A 16518-nucleotide genomic window follows, 5' to 3' on the forward strand; every position below is an offset into this window, starting at 1 on the left:
AGGGGCCGGCAGCTGCCCACGCCGGCCGGGGGGATGTGAGCCAAGCAGCTGCCGGGTCTCAGCTGGGACATGCTCATGGCGTGCGGCTTTGCCCGGCGTTGCCGCTGTCTCCAGGGACAGACCCAGACATTCCCTGCTCCCGGTTGTTTGTTTTATCTGCAAATTGCTGGCACGCTGCAGCTGCGGGGTGCAGCCACCCTCCCCGCTCGAGGGGTCCCACAGGAGGCTGCAGCCGACCACAGCATCTGGCACAGGCCATCCCGCGGCCCTGGGGGGCTCCGCTGGGAAGGACAAGGGCCAGGGCAAGGCCAGCATGCCGAGGTCCCCAGAAAGCATCCTCAGCTCTGTGGTCACCGTGGTCCCCACACTGGGGAGTCCAAAGGCTTTGGCTGCCCCGTTCTTTCCTGGTGCAACCCCAGATCCCCACTGCAGGGCTTTGCATGGGGTCAGGGAGATGCAACCGCTGGTATTGGTGGCGTTGGGGACACTGGGGGACACCCAGCAGAGGACAGACCCCTGCCAAGCTGCCAACCTCCAAGGAAGCCCCAAATCCCCGTGGGCTCCTGGCAGCGGCAGCGTGGGGCAGACTCCTCCAGGATGCCAGGGCAGGGCTGCCAGCCCCGGGGCTTCTGCGTGCTGCCGGGAAGCCTGGAGAGCCGGCGCCTGTCCCAGCTTGTCCCAGACCACCCAAAAACCGGCGGGAAGGAGGCGCCTGACTCACGGCCATGTTGTGGAAACCAAAATCTCCCGCTCATCGGCAGGAGCTGACGTCGCCACCGCAGCCCGTGCCCAGGGGCTTGGCGCGGGGCAGCACGCCAGGTGCTTCGGGGGCCAAACCCTGGGGCTGGGGCAGGCGGAGGGTGGCGAGGTGCCTCGGGGAGGAAGGTGCTGCAGGCGAGCTGTGGAGAAACCCGGGCCACACACCACCACATGCAGCAAAAGCTGGCGCCAGGGAAAATCCTGGGCTGCTTTATGGCATCTCCTTTACACCCCTGCCCAAAAGTGGGGAGGGCAGGTAGAGAGGGGGCTGCAGGAGAGCCCCCCGCTGTGCCCACCCCAGGTGGAGATGCCACTGACTGGCAGCGGTGCCCGGCCGGGCTCAGCACAGCGCTGGGGCGCGGGAGCCACCTGGGTTCAAACCAGGCTGCAGCCTGGGCTGGATCCTGCCCGACGCTCAGCTGAGGCTGAGGGTGCTCGGCACCAACCAGGAGCAAAGGTTTCATTCCCCCTCACCACTTCACGGTGCCTCGGTTTCCCCCATGTAACCCCCTCCCCAGGACCGGGGGTGCTGGGGAGTCTCAGTCAGAGCCAACCTGGCCCCAGGAGCCCCCTGCAGCTGTTGGGGCCATGCCGGAGCCCGTCCACGTGGCAGGTCCTGAGCCAGGGGTCTGGGGGCTGCGCTGTGCCAGCCCCCCATGCAGGGGACACAGCCGAGGGGGAAACGACGGTGGCTCCTGTTGAGCTCCGAGTGCCAAGCCGCAGGCTGCCACCCGGGCTCCCGCCGCTGGGGAAGCATCGCACATCAGGACCCAATTAATGGCAGGAATTGTTTTGTGAAATACCAAACCCTCACGGCACGGCCTGATATTGGGAACAGATTTATCTGCGTTGCTGTTTGCTCTTCCCTGCTCTCCCCTTTCCTCCCACTGCAGAGAGGCTGGGCTGGAAAAAAATCCCAGTGCCAAGCTGAAGCAGATGCAAACCAGAGAGCGGGGCCAAGCCCCTCACCTGCTGCTGGGGGCTCTCCCACCCCCACATCCCACCTGGACCCCCGGTGAGGGGCAAGCAGGGATGCTGCGGGTAGCACAGCCCTGCGGGGGTCAGCCCCAGGGGAATGCAGCCGCCTCCTGCGGCCCCAGAACCTGCTGAACAAAACTGGACCCGCAGCACCGTTTATTCTTTTTTTTAATTATAATCCAAATTGTAACACAGCTGTAAAATGCCCCTAACGATACCGAATAGGAAATGTATATGTTCCCCTAGCGTCTGCCTCAGGGATCAGAACGCAATCATACAAAAATAGAAAATCGGGTATTTTTATATATATATATATAATATATATATGACATTTATATAAAGGCAATAGCTTTTCGGTGTCAGAGGTGAGATGGTATTTACACAGGTGACAACACACAAAATGAGAAAAATAAAAATAAATACAGATGGTGTCACAGAGCAGCGGGGGCAGGAGGCAGGGGGCTGCGCAGCCAAGGGGGAGCTGGGCTGGGAGCCCCCGGGGGGGCAGGCAGGGCCATCGCCGCTCTCCTGTCCCCTTCCACCGACCCATGCCCCCACAGCACCCCCAGCAACTCTGCGGTGGGGTCGGGAGCAGAGCGCTGTCCTGGGGCACCACACGGCTGCTTCGCCCAGCGCCAGCCCTGGAAATGCTGCTGGGGGCTGCGGACCCCCCCTCTGCCTGGGCTGCTTTCAAAGCAGTTTGGCCAGGGAGGGACGAAGGGGGGTCTGGGCAGGGGCGCTCTCAGCAGCAGAGGGCTCAGCGGGCCTGGGGGGACAGTGGTGCTCCCCAGTCAGGGCTGCTGTGGCCCACGGTGGGCAGCGCTGCCCACCGGCCATCGCCCCAGCCCCCCGGGCACCGCCGTCGCCTCTGAGATGGGTGGGAGCCTGGTCCATATGGGCCCGGGAAAACCTAAACTAAAATCCGTTTTAACATACACATGTTAAAACTTTAGGAGAAAATAACATACATATATATATTTTTTAATATATATATATATATAAATATATCTCTCTCTCTCCAATCTGCTGCAGCGCCGTGCTGCCTTCCCTGCTGCTGGCAGCCAGGGCTGAGCCCCTCCGGGGAAGGCGAAATCCGGGGAAGGCGAAAGCGCAGATTCCCTCTAGACCTCAAGGTCCCGGCCAGAAACGTCAGCAGAGTACCGAGAATTCAATCCAAAAATAAATAGGCCCAGGGCTGCCAGCCAAGGACACGGGGGGGGCGCAAGGCACGGCAGCATGGACACCCCTCAGCACCTCCTCAGCCACCCAGAAGGGCAGTACGGGCACCGGAGAGGGCACCGGCCACTCTGCCAGGCACTGGAGCATCCCCGGGGGGCTCGGCATTGCTCCGGCCGCGCAGGCTGGGAGCCCCCTGCCCTGCTCGCCGGCCATCGGGACCAAAAATCCGGCCCCCTGCGACTGCATAACATACACAGGTATAAATAAGGATCTTTTTATCTTAATAAATATCGGGTATATGGTTTGTACAATATACACATAATGCCCCTGTCTCCTGGGTCCGGCCTCGTGGCGAGGGAGGATTCACACATAGTTCTCTTCCACGTTGTCCATCTCCGGGGAAAATCTGGCCGCAGCTGGAAACGGAGCAGGAGAGGAGGAGAAGCGGTGAGGGGGATGCGAGGGGTGGCCAGGCACTGGGGGTCTGAGCCCGCTCCCCGCCCCCTCCCCCCCCCCCCCCCCCCGAACCACCCCACTCACCTGAGCAGCTCCCGTAGTGGCGCACACCGATGGAGCGGCCGCGGTGGCAGGTGGCCCGCCGGAGGTGGCACGCCGAGGGGTAGGTGATGTTGTTGTTGCCGCAGAGGGCACGGTCCAGGCTGGTGGGCTCAGGGCAGGGAGCCGTCCGGCACATCACGCAGTGGGCGCTGCCGGTCTGGTCCACCACGCAGGTGTGGGTGCCGGGGCACACCACGCTGGAGCAGGACTCTGTGGGAAAGCACAGGCAGCCACGGCTGAGCCAGGGACGGCCATCCTCCTCCCACGGCTCCTCTGCCCCAGGCGGGCAGCAGGCATCGCCCCAGGGAAAGCCCAGCAGGTCAGGGTTCAGCTGCCTTGAGCTACCAGGGGACGGTAGACCCTCAGGCTGGAGGGTCCTGAGCCCCCCCATCACCACTGCTTGCAGGAACAGGAGCTGGCAGGGGCCGACGTCGTGGCTGTGAGGGACCGTGTGGCCCTGCAGACCCTGGGCATGGTCCTGCCCGGAGCCTTGCTGTGCGGGGGGAGCTGATGTCCGGCTGCAGAGCCTGAGCACGTGGGGCTGAGCCCGGCGCAGTGGGATCCAGCTGGGGCACGTGGCCCCACGCAGGTGCCTTGGCAGGGAGAGCAGCAGCCGCCTGGGCCAGGCTGGCAGCCACCGGCGAGAGGGGAAGGGCAGGGTCACCCTGGACCCAACCCATGAGCGAGGGTGGAGGGAGCCTGCGCGGACAGGATCAGGCCCTGCACAGTGCTCTGCCGAGCTGATGCAGTGTGGGGGGGCTTGTGCACCCCCACCCCCCCACCCCCCGCAACAAAACTCTGGGGTCTGTGCGGCACCTCCCATCCTGGCACAACCCCACGGCGGTGGTGGGAGCACGGTGGGACCCACAGCGCTCCCCGGACACCATAAACACTTTGCAACGCCGTCCCTCCGCCTTCCTCTCTTTCCATGCCGGATTGGAAGGAGATTTGGCATCTGCAACTCCCAGCTCGCAACTCACATTTCTCGCCCCACATTTCCCTGTGCAGTCCAGAGCTTGACAGGCAAAGTATTTCAGAGAGGAGGGCTGGCAAAAATAATCATAATAATCCTGACAGTTCTTGGCAGGGCAAGGAGCATTGCTGCTCTCTTTAACAAAAGAACAGAAAAAGGGGCTTGATGTTTGTAAGTGACATTTTACGGACTGTTATTCCTCAGCCTGCGGCAAGGCTAAACCCTCGTTGCACTGACAGGCATCATTGCCGTCCCCACCGGGGTGGCTGGGCCGTGTCCTGGGGTGGCCAGTGGCTGCCAGCCGGCCAGTTGCCAGCTCTGAGCACAGCGAGGTCGGTGCTGAGGGATGTGACTCCCCTGTGGGCCAGGGTCCACTGGTACCCATCGCACTGGGCTGGCTGCGGAGCCCTGCACTGGGACAGACCTTCCCTCCCCAGGCACAGCAGGGGCACTGACTACAAACCCTCCATGCCATGCCGGTGCTGCTGCCAGCCTCGGGGACAACTGGCGCAGCCGGTGCTCCGTGCTCGGGGCAGGACAGCTCCTCCCCGGAACACACTGCCCATAGTGGGGAGAACAGGGGAGACCCAGCTTCCCAGGTGGGAGAAGGGATGCTGCACCCATGCACGCTCGCCTGACGCAGCGGAACGACCCTTCCTTGCTGCAGCAGAGCAGCTCACGGTGTGCTGGCAGAGCAGACCCACGCTGCCATTCATCCCTTTCCATGCGGGTGCAGCTCAGAGCAGTCCCACACAGAGCTGGGAGCAGGAGAGCCACAGGGGACGGGACAGGATGGAGACAAGATGAAACGGGGGGGGGGAATGACCAGACCTACTTTTGCATTTGCCCTGGTACATCACTTCGAGGTCGGGGTGGTCTCTGCACTTGGCTGTCAGCAGGTCGCACTCGTCTCGGTAGGTGTAGCCGTCGGAGCCGCAGACCTGCAGCTTGCGGGGCAGGCTGGAGCAGTCCGGGGCACAGGCGCACTGCGGACGCCCGTGCTTCATCTTGCAGACCTTGTCGGGGCCGCACACCACCCCCTCGCAGCTCTCTGGGGACAGAGGGGAGCAGCACGTGAGGATGTGACACCAGCTGCCCCCCCCCGCCCCTCACCGAGGGCAGGATCTGTCCTGCACAGCCTGGCTGGCACCCCAGCCACGCACGGTGACACCAACTGGGGCAGCGCCAGCATCAGCCCCCAGGGTCCCCAATCCTTCTCGGGGTCACAACATGCACGCTGACGCCGAGCTGCCCTGAGCAGCATCTGGATCTGCTCAGCTCCGCCAAGGAGCAGGTCGTTGGCTGGTGCTCCACGCAATCATCCAGCACTCGCCCCAGCCAGAGCCCCGGCCGTCCACTCAGCACCAGCTAACTCATTTCTATGTATTTATTTTTTGGAAGGAGACATTTCTTTTTCTTGTGCAATGGAAAAAAATCTATCTCTGCAAGGCCCCAGCTCCTCCAGAAGGAGCTGGGCTTCGCAAGTTGTCTGGGCAATCAAGAACGCCGCTTCCACCAGACAATACCCAGCCCTGTTTCGCTCCGGGCCTCCGTGACTTGAACACAAGAGCGGGACACAGCAGCGAGCGCAGCTCCCCAGACAGGCAGCAGCTTTGTCCCCTGGGTCACCTCCCAGCCAGCACGGGGGCTGGGTTCAGAGGGTCCCGCCAAGCACCCGGTGCTGCCCCGGGGCCGTGCCCACGCTGGCGGGGACAGAGAGGGGCCACCGACCCTGAGCAGGGACCCATCCCATACAGGGGTGCCTCTGCGGGGAGAGGGGAAGGGGTCAGCGCCCAGACCAAGCGGGGATGGGGGATCTGGCTGGAAGCCCCTTGGCCCCCAGGAGCACACACAAAGCCCTCACCCCAGAGGAACCCTTCGCCCTGATCGTGGGATACGGGCGATGCTGGGAGCCGAGGGGCTGCCTCCGGGTACAGGGAGCCATCAGCACCCACGGGAGGGCCTGGCAGGGCCGAGAAACTTCCCAAGAGAGGGATTCTCCCCCCAGCAGGAAGGATTCCCGCAGACAGGGTGTGTGCTGGGAGCTGTTGGGAGCTACCGAGGGGGATTTCCCTACCGGAGAGGGGTCACTTTGGGAGACGGCAAGGGGGAGGAGGAGGAAGGGGAAATTCCCCGTCTGCTTGGCCCGGCTCTCCCCAGGGGAAATTCCCTGGTGGGAGACAGTCTCCCAGTTTGCTCCCTGGTTTCCAAAGCTGGGGCCTGCCCAAGGGAAGGGGAGAGCAGCAGGCTGAGCCCCAGCAGCATCTATGCGCAAAGCCGCAGGGATGAGACCCCAGGACAGAGGAGCATGGCCCCAGGGCTGCCAGAGCGAGTGGGACCCCCGTCACCCTCTGCTCAGTGTCACGGTCACTGGCACAGCAGGGTCCATCTGTCCAAACCGTCTGAGCAAGGCAGGGAGGCAGCTGGACCCCCCGCCCGTGACCCTGACCCCGCAGCCCGGCTCTCGCCCCTGCGCCGGGTCCCTGGGGGGGACACCATGTCCCCAGCAGCTGGAGCCAGGAATTTCACATCGCCACCAGAGACCCATCGCGGAGCCCCCAGGGCCTGGCCAGCACCTTCCCGCGGGGCTCAGCCGCCCCGGCTGCTGGCGCGGGGCTGGTGGCTGCAGCCCACTTTATCCTGGAGTAACCTCTCCCGGCCCTGGAGCCCAGGGAGCCGGAGCACAGCTCGTCTCAGTCTCATCCGCCCTTTTCCAAGGCCTCCAGCTTGCTGGAGCCCGGTGGGGAGCAGCACCAGCTCCATCTGGATGGGACAGGCAGGGGCTTTCTGAAGGGTGGGGAGTTGCGGTGTACGTGCTGGCCAGGCTCTCCGGTGGTTCCAAAGGTCCTGCTCCCAGACCCCGATGATCCCCAGGAGTCACAGCCCCCGCTGCGGGCTGTGGCTGCTGGCAGCCCCCCACGTTCCCCAGCATCACCACAGAGGTAAGGGCAGACCCCCAGGATGAGGGCTGCCCATCCCCACTGCGCTCTGCCCTGGGCACTGGGGAGCCATGCTCCCTGACCAGTCCCCAGAGAGGGTCCCCATGCTCCTGGCACCCACCGAGCGGGGCCAGCCTGCTCAGCCACTACGGGGCCAAGCCCACAGTGGGAGATGGGGCAGAGAGCCAGGGCCAGGATCTCATCCAGCCTTCAGCCAGCACAGGGTGCAGCCGTGACCTGTGCCAGGACGGGGCCGAGGGGCAGCCGGGGTGGCAGCACTGGAGAGCACGGAGGGGCTGGAAGTGGTTTTGTTAAAAACCTTTTTTCCCCCCCTGTAAGCAAATAACGACATGACCTTCCAAAGACCTGCTCCTGCCTCCTGCGGTCAGCAGGTCCTTGAGCATGTTCTCACACAGCCACGCAAGTGCGACTGGGGGATCCGCGCCTCCGGCGCACGCCAAAACATCTGGCGGGGCTGGAACTCACAGCTGGAGAGTTTCCACTTCTGGAACTGCCCATTACATAAAGCCATTTCACACACACACTGGGAGGAGGAAGGGGGAGCTGAGGGGAAGAAATAGATCTTTTTTCCATAAAAAAACACAACCAAAAACCTTCAGAAGTTTCCCTCTGAGCAGACCTGGCAAGGGCCAGGCTGGGAGGCTCCAGCCACAGCAGAGTTAACCTGGGAACAGGGAGCCCCAGCTCAGCTTCTTGCACTCGGGCTGCCCAGCCAAGGCCCAGGTCAGGCATCCCACTCCACAGGGGAAACAAAAATACACACAAAATGAGCTGCCAGGGATGGAGGCTGTCCCACAAGCCCTGGCCCCGTGGCAGCATCCCTCCCAGAGCTGCAGCAGCAGGAACATGGGGTCAGTGGTCCCTGGGGTCTCTGTGCTGTCCCAGACAGCCCAGGAAGGCACCCAAGAGTCCTGCCTGGTGAGGGGCAACCCAGCCCCGTCGCTGCTGCTTCACCCAGAGCTGCGGGCACCGAGCATCCTCCCCAGGGATCTGAGCATCCCTCCCAGGCAGAGCTGAGCCCTGCAGCAGCCCACTCACCCCACAGCCACGCTCACCTTTGCAGGGGTGGCAGGTCACCAGCCCCAGGAAGCCCAGTAGGCTGATCTTGTTGCCTGGGTAGGTGTAATTAGACCAGGCCACGTCCACATTGCCGTTGGCACAGCATTCCTCCCATGTCACGCCTGTCTTCAGGATCATGGTGCACTTGGCCTCCTTCCCCTGCTGCAGCCAGCAGATCCCACCTGCAGAGAGGGCAGAGGGTGAGGCGTCCCTGCTGTGCCAGGCCACCGCGCAAAGGGCAGTGAGACCCCCGCCACAGCCAGGCCGCCCATGGGGCAGAGGCACGGGGACCGCACCAGTGCCTGGGAAAGGCTGGCACAAGATGGGTTGGGGAAGGTAAAGACGCTCTGTGCTGGCTCCCATCTCTCCTGTGACACAAGGGCAGTCCCAGAGCCGGCGTCCCTGTGGGTCCCCAGCACAGTGGGGCAGCTCCGTGCCCGTGCTGCCACCCCATGCCCTGGGCTGCGGGCAGCCCGGCTCCTCTGGCCAAAGCCAGCACTGGGACTGCAGGGATGCACCAGTTAGCTCAGCACTCACAAGCAACGCTCCAGGAGATGCCCAGCCAGCTGGCCAGGATCTGGGCTTGCAGCTTACCCCCTTGCTCTGCCCCCCCCCCCGCCTGCATCGCTGCCTAACTCCTGCCTGGCCCCAAACAGAGGGGGCTCCAGCCCAGGGAGGATGAGCAGAGCGGGGCCGGCAGGCGCCCATGCTGCAAGGGCTGGATCCCCTGACATGCACCAGCAGCCCCACAGAGGGACAAGGACTGTCCCCACAGCACAGAGACCAGACGCCCACAGCCTCTGCAAGGAGCATTTGAGCCATGGGCTGGAGAACAGGGCACTTGACATGGCCCTTGGGATGGGGCCAGCCCAGCGGCATCGGATCCCTCTGAGTCAAAAGGCTGTTTGTTCCTTAACCCCACGAGCGAATCTTTTTTTTTTTTTTGTGAGTGATTCCTTTGCAATTTCCGCCTCTGCAAACCAGCCTCTTCTGACGCTTATTTGGGTTTATGCTCTCATTAGCTGCGTTTGAGGTTTGTTAAACAGCTAAAGATGTGAGGGAGGGATGGGGGAAGGGACGGATCCTGCTGGTGCCAGGCTGGAGTTGCTCCCCTCCAAAGCAGGGATTCACCCTGCCCCAAAGCAGAGTCCGCACCCACCTCCGACCCCAGGTGTGCCCCCTGCTCCCTCCCATGCACTCTATTTTGGTTTGGCCAAAAGCACGTGGGGCTCCCAGCCTGGCTGCAGCCTGTGACAGCTCCGCAGGGCAGCCACGGATGGAGCAAACCCTCAGGAACCAGCGGCCTGGACACCTCTGGAAGCATCAGCCAGGCCAACATGCCTCTGCCATCGGTGGGTTTGTCCTCCATGGATTTGTCTAACGGCTCTTTCCAGCCCATTTGTCCTTTACAACACCCTGGGAGCCATATCCTGCCTTGGGACCATGCTTGCCCCACAACTGCTGCCAGCGGGCACAGCCATGCAGAAAGTGATCCCAACTGCAATGGGACAGATCCACACACCCTCTGCCCACGAGACCGGTCTCGGGCACACCCTGGGTCAGCAGCAACAGGGCACCCACTGCCTCCCGTGCCGTGCTGGGACGCCAACAAGGGACATGTCCCAGGCAGGGCGATGGAGCCCACCCCCCCTGTGGCTGGATCAAGGCATCTGTGGGATGGAGGAGCCAGCATGGGGCTCATGGGGCACCCCATCCTCGGTGTTTCCCCAGCACTCCAGCCACGAGGGCGCAGCGCTCCAGCACGCAGCGTGGCTGGAGGACCTGGGCTCTGGCCAAAGGGACACAGTGTGTCCCTGCCTGGGGCCTTCCAGCGGTTGTACTTGACCCTGTGGAGCAGCCAGCAGCAATCCTGCGGGCTGGGGTGCTGCCAAACACGATCACAGGGGCTATGGCGGCACCAGTGGCCTCGTGGCAACCTGCCCCATCCTTCGGGGCATCCTGACCCGCCGCTCCCCACGGAGCGTGGCTCCTGCCCGCGCGAGCAGGGAGCAATGGAGGCGCACGGCATCGTGCGAGGGGGCAGATGGAAACTCCAGCACTGCTGCGGGAGTGCTGACACTGGCAGCAGCAGCAGCCACGGCTCCGCCGTACTGGGAAGGGCTCCTGGAGCCCCAGCCCAGGGTCACGGGTGGCCTGGGTGTCGGGACAGCTCCCCTACGAGGGAAGGAAGGGCCACCACAGAGCCCGGCCACCTCCCCAGTGCCCGTGAGCGCTGCCAGCACCGTCAGCTGAACCGGGAGGGGTTCGAGCTGCAAACTCCACACCCAGCACGTGAACTGGCCACCGATCCCAGCTCCCCCAGCCCCGTGGCACGGCTCCCCTGACCCCAGCATGGGGGTGACCCCAGCCCCGTGGGGACCCGGGCCCCGCAGCCCCGTGGGGGGCCGGCCAGGCTGCTGTGCCCGTCACCCCCGTGCCAGGGCACGGCGGGGGTCAGGGGGCCAGGGTCAGGCACCAGCAGTGCCACAGCACGGGACCTGGCAGCAGGGCCACGCAGGACCCCCGGGGAACTCACTCCTGCTGTGGCAGCGCTGGGGGCCTGATGGAGGGGCAGCTGCGGGCCGGGGGCCACCCGAGCGGCACCCCCGGGCACCCCCCGCTGGCAGGCACCCACGCACCTCCCGGTAAAACGGGCTGCCAGCCCCGCGGCCAGCACCCACCCGGGGCGGCGGCTGCCGGCAGCGCCCGCGGTGTGCGGGGAAGGGCGGGGGGGGCACAGCCCGGTAACGGCCCCGGGACCACGGGCAGCCCCTGCCCCACGCACCTGTCGGCGGGCGGCGGGCAGGCGGCCCCGGTGCCCCCCCCCCCCCCCCCCCCCGGGATCCCCCCCGGGCGGCACTCACCGTGCGCGGCGGCGGGGCTGCAGAGGGCGAGCAGGCAGAGCGCCAGCCGCAGCGGCATGGCCGGGCCGGGGCGGCGGGACGGGCCGGGACGGGGCCGGGACGCTCCGGCGACCTGTTGCCTGTGAGGCGGCGGCGGGGCCGGCGGCGTTATAAAGCGGCGGGGCGGCGTGAATCACCGGGCGGGGCGGCGGCGGCGGCGGGGGGGGCCGCGGCCGGGGGCGGGGGCAGCGGGAGGGGGGGCTTGGGGAGTGGGGGGCGTGAGGGGCGTGAGGGGGTGCGGAGCGGCGGGGTAGGGTGGGGGGCGAGGGGTGTGTGCCAGCGGGGGTCTGCACGTCCCCGCCGGAGGGTGTCCGGTGGGTGTGGGTGTCAGTGGGGATGTGGCGGGGGTCCCGCGGGCCGGGCACCCCCAGCTGGACCGCGCCGGGATGGAGATGGGGCGGTGCGGGAGCGCCCCCCCTGCTCGGGTGGAGGGGGGGGGGGGGCGTGGGGGGGGCGGCAGAGCCCGGCAGCGGAGGAGGGGCTGGGGCAGGGAGAGGAGAGCTCTGTCCTGGCAGACCCCGGGGTGGGGGGGGACTGCTGTGGCCTGGGTGCTGCCCCCCTGCCCGACCCTGTCCCACCCGCACGGCTGCTCCTTCCCCACCCAGCCAGCCTCGCATGAACCCTCTGTCTGCCTCCTCTCACCCTCCTCCTCCTCCTCCTCCCCGCAGCAGCCCCGTCTGGCATCAGAGTTACCGTAAGGGCTGTGTCATGTGGCTCCTTTCATCTTTGCTCCCCGAACACCGGCACCCGGCATCACCCACCCTGTGCCAGCAGGGAAACTGAGGCACCCCTGGCTCCTGCTGCCTCAACCCCTTGTCTGGGCAAGCCGTGCAAGGCAAGGAGGGGAAGAGCTGGGGTGGGGGACACGGCACACTCTGTCAGTGTCGTCGTCGTCCCCCCATCCCCATTGCCGCTAGGGCTGCTCCATCCTGGCTCCCGAAAGTGCGCTGGACCCTGCCCAGCCCGGCTTGAGCTGGGGAACCGCGGCTGTGCCCACGCTGCCAGGCGTGGGGGGTCCTGGCACGGACAGTGGGGCTGCAAGGAGCCCAGGGCAAGGCAGGTCAGGGCTCCCCAACATCACCTGGCCTTGCTCCCCGCTCAGTGACACTGCCCACGCACCTGCAAGGGGGTCGGGGTGCATTCAGGACCCCCCACCCACCAGCCTGCTCCCCGGGCAGAGCACTGGGGACACGGGGCGCTCTGCCTGTCCCCACTCCTCCCGCTGCAGCCCCGGGGCCTTCTCCAGCCCCGTGAACTCTGTCGGTCTCCGGGCCGTGCAGCTGAGGAACGTTTTACCCTTTGCACTGGCCTCAGCTGAGGTCATGTTTTCTGCAGAACTGCCGGGCTCTTTCAGGAGAGGGGCCCCGGCCGCAGGGCCCTGGGGACCTTGCACCACCCCTTCGGCCCGGCAGCAACCTCCTCGCTCCGAGCCGGTGCCAGCACAGCATGAGCAGCTCGCTTTGGCGCAGGATGGGGCTGGATGCAGCTTTGGTCCGGTGAGACACGGAGCAGCTGGGGGGAGAGACCAGGGTGCGATGCCAGCAGCCAGCGCAGGCAGAGCAGTGGTGGCCACTGGCACCACCGCATCCCCATCCCTCCCTCCATCCTATGGATGAGTCCCAGGGAAGGGCAGCGGGCTGGCCTTCCACCAAGGTGGATCTTACCCCCCTTCAGCCCCTTGCACCCCCAGGGAGGGGGCAGGATTGGGGAGGGCTGGGTTTACCCCAGGTGGTGGTGTAAAGCACAGAGCTTGGCTGGAGGAGCCCTTGGCCCCCGCAGTGCCGTGGTACCCCTGGGCAGCGTGTGTGTGGGGCAGGGACCCCCAGAGAAGGGTCTGCTGCTGTCCAGGGGAGGGGAAGGACAGAGCCAGCAGCCCCCCGGCTGTGCAGGCTCCTGGCGAGCTGCTGGCCCTGGGTGGGCAACGCTGCTTCTTCCCCATCCCGGTCCCTGGTCCCGACCAGTGTGACCCCTCGGAGCACTTGCCCATGTAAGGGCAGAGGGCTGGGGAGCCAAATCTCGGAGCTGGAGCTGGATTTCAATGAGGAGCATGGTGATGCACTCGCTCACATGCTCCGGGATGCAAGAGGAGCTTGCGGAGGCCAGGAAGGGATTTTCCCTGGCTTCGAGCAGGGTTGCACAACCGGCTGGCTCTGGCAGGGAAGGGGTCCGACCTCGCTCCGGAGCATCTGGAAAGGGAGCAGCTGGGCTCCCGCTCCGCCTGACGTGGGGCAGGAGGAGCCTGGAGGCCGGGAGGGAAGGCTCAAGCTCCTTCCCCGAGCCAGCATAACTCGGCACTGCCTCGCAAAGGCCTGCCAGTGCCTGGGGGCTTGGAGCCCTGCTCCCAGCAAAACCCCGCCGGGGGCTCCGCTCACCCCCTGCCCTGGCTCTGGCCCCCGCAGCCCTGGGAAGCGCCGTGGGGCAGGGAAGCGACTCGCCCGCGGTTACGCTGGAGGCAGGGGCCAAGTCTGGTTCTCAAGCAAAGCTGGGAGCAAAACTCCACCAACCAGTCCACCACACACGGGGCGACGCTGCCACCCCACTCCCCTCCGCTCCCACCGCCAGACCCGCCGGTAACAGCCCCCCAGGAGTGGAGCCAGGCTGGGAACCGCGGAGAAACCAGCCCTGCCATGGCAGCGGCTCCCGAGGGGAATCAAAGGAGCCCATGGGCCAGGCAGGGGGCTGGGGGCGGCAGGAGGAGTGGGAGCGGGGACAAAGGAGCTCTTTGCAGCCGCAGTGAATGGCAGCCTCACATCTGACCTTTCCGTCTGGGTGCTGGCATTGTGCTGGGTCAGGCGGCGTCCCGGGCCGCTCGGGCTGCGGCACGATGGCAGGCGGAGGTTCAAGAGCCAGCCATCCTCCCCCCCAGCCCCCTGGCTGCTTCGTTCTCCTCCTGAGCTGCTGGGCTCCTTTAACAAGGGAATCTCGCCTCTCTCATCAGTTCAGGCTAATTAAACTCTGCTAAACCAATTAGAGCTGCAATTTGCAACAAGACATTCAATTGAGAAGCGTTTCTCATAGAGCCCAGGGTCAGGGCAGAGACAAAAGAGCAGAGGTTTCATATTGATGGCGTGGATCTGCTGGCAGGCATTGGGCAGGTCCCTGGATGTCTTTTGGTCACCATTTCCCCCTTGGAGCGAAGCAATCCTGACCCCCTCACGCTCCCCATGGCAGCAGGATGCCCAAGTTTCTGCCATGCAAGCGGAGATGCTCCAAATGCCCCAGCAGCACCTGCCGGGAGGGGGGCTGCTGGCCAGGGGCTCTGCAGCCTGAAGCACTGCCCGAACTCACGTGTTCCCGTGGGGCCACAGGACCCCAGAAACCTGCCAGGATGGGACCCATGCTCGGTGCAGCAGGGGCAGCTCGAGGTCCACCGAGGCTCAGCCCTAGAAGTGTGAACCAAGGAAGTGGGAAGCGGGCAAAGATTGACCCCAGCCTCAGTCTGCCTGCCCCCCCACGAACATCCCTCAGCACGTGGCTGGGGGCATGGCCCAGGTTCTGCGGGCGACACCGGTCCCTCTGCCCTGGTGGGGAGCTGCCCCTCGAGGCGTGGGGCTGCTGCTGGCAGCTCTGACCCTGGGGCTGGATTTTCCATGCCGTGTCCGCTCGGCTCCAGCCGTGTAAATCAGGGAGATGCTTATGGCTCACAACTGCATCACTGGCGTTGGGGAGAGAGTGGTGGAGCAGTGTGATCTGCACCTCGATGGCCCAGCTGGCCACACTCCACCCCCAGCGCTGACACGTAGCTTCGCCCCGTGCCCCGGGGCAGCAGCGTCACCGCTCCGTGCCTCAGTTTCCCCATCTGCTGCGGCGAGATAATACTCCTCTGCTTGATCCTGCACTATCTCACAGGAAGGTTGCAGGGATTAGTTAGCTAATGTTTGCAAGGAGCTTTGAAGATGAAAAGCCGTGAACAAATGCCAAGAAGTGCTGAGCTGGATTCTCCTCGCCGAGTAATCGTTTCATGTTCCTGGGACACTTCCACTTCTGCAGATGAAGGAGGGTAGGGCGGGAGAGCTTGCGTGTGGGGAGGGCAGGCGGTGGGAGGCTTACATATCTTCCCAAGACCTGCCCCTCCAAATCTGATCACCTGGCCTGTTTTACCCTTGATCAAACTCAGATCCCTCCCCCTAATGCCTTTCTACCACCCCAGCTGCGCCCTGCCAGCGCCTGGGCGAGGAGCGGGCTGCAGGACCAGCGAGGTGGCTTCCCCTCCCGGCAGGCTCCTGGCTCTGGCCCCTAATGCAGAATGGAGCAGGCAGCTAATTAACGCACCCTCTACCTCGGCTTCCAGGCTGCTGGCAGGAAAGAGGTTAAACACGGCACCCACCGCCCGCCCCCTGCAGCCCCCCAGCATGACTCCCTGCTGTTTGCTGATGATCTCCATGCCAGTTCTCAGTGCATTGTAAAAATGCTCCTATCTCAGGCAATTGGATTTAATTATTTGGGTAAGATTTCATGAGGCACTGTGTCAAAGGCATAATTAAAGTCCCAGGTCTGTTCTGCTGCCCGTGCTCCCCCCCCTTGCACACCCAACCAGTGAGTCCATCAGGACAGCTCTCAGCTCACTGGGTTTGGCTGGGTGGGAGCTGCTCCCCAGCCTTGCCGCTGCTGCTGCCCAGGTTCCTCTCCCCCTCCATGCCTCTCCCTTGGGGTGGTGGGTGCTGGCTGGGCCTCGGGGGTGCCTGGGGAGACCCAGACCCCCTTCCTGCTGCTGGCACCCAGCATCGCCCCACACACTGCAGGTCCCAGATCTGCAGGCAGCATCATCCCAGGGTGGGTGTGCTCCCTCTCCCCTCCTCAGAACCGTCCTTCTTCTCTCCAGGGCTTTGCCTGCTCCCAGCAAGGGCCATGCTTGCCCAGTGCCTCTTCCAAGCATCTTTGGTTCCGGTGTCCCCAGCTGTGCCCCATCTTGGATGGGAGATGTTCTGTCCTTGCTGGGGAAGTGCCGGTGCATGGAGCCAGGAGGTGCAAGCAGCGTGGAGCGGAGACCAGGAAAGCTGGGATGCAGGAAAGCCAAATCCAGGAAGCAGCAGGGACATCCCATCCCATCCCATCCCATCCCATCCCATCCCATCCCATCCCATCCCATCCCATCCCATCCCATCCCACAGGACCCTGCTGCCCAGCCCAGGAGAGGAGCTGGGTCTGT

General features: G+C 64.8%; 1 protein-coding gene across 1 annotated transcript; it reads right to left on the reverse strand.

Annotated features, from left to right (window-relative positions):
• Window positions 1–1888: 1888 nt before the first annotated feature.
• FSTL3 (follistatin like 3) lies at window positions 1889–11519 on the reverse strand. The gene is made up of 5 exons (XM_080384177.1): window positions 11331–11519; window positions 8463–8648; window positions 5283–5498; window positions 3457–3684; window positions 1889–3332 (listed from the first exon to the last, which is right to left on the reverse strand). The coding sequence occupies exons 1-5, from the start codon at window positions 11386–11388 to the stop codon at window positions 3280–3282; spliced, it is 741 nt and encodes a 246-aa protein (XP_080240303.1). The 5' UTR covers window positions 11389–11519; the 3' UTR covers window positions 1889–3279.
• Between the last annotated feature and the right edge of the window lie 4999 nt (window positions 11520–16518).

This window comes from Falco punctatus, assembly GCF_963210335.1.
Source record: "Falco punctatus genome assembly, chromosome: 4".
Classification (NCBI taxonomy): Eukaryota; Metazoa; Chordata; class Aves; order Falconiformes; family Falconidae; genus Falco; species Falco punctatus.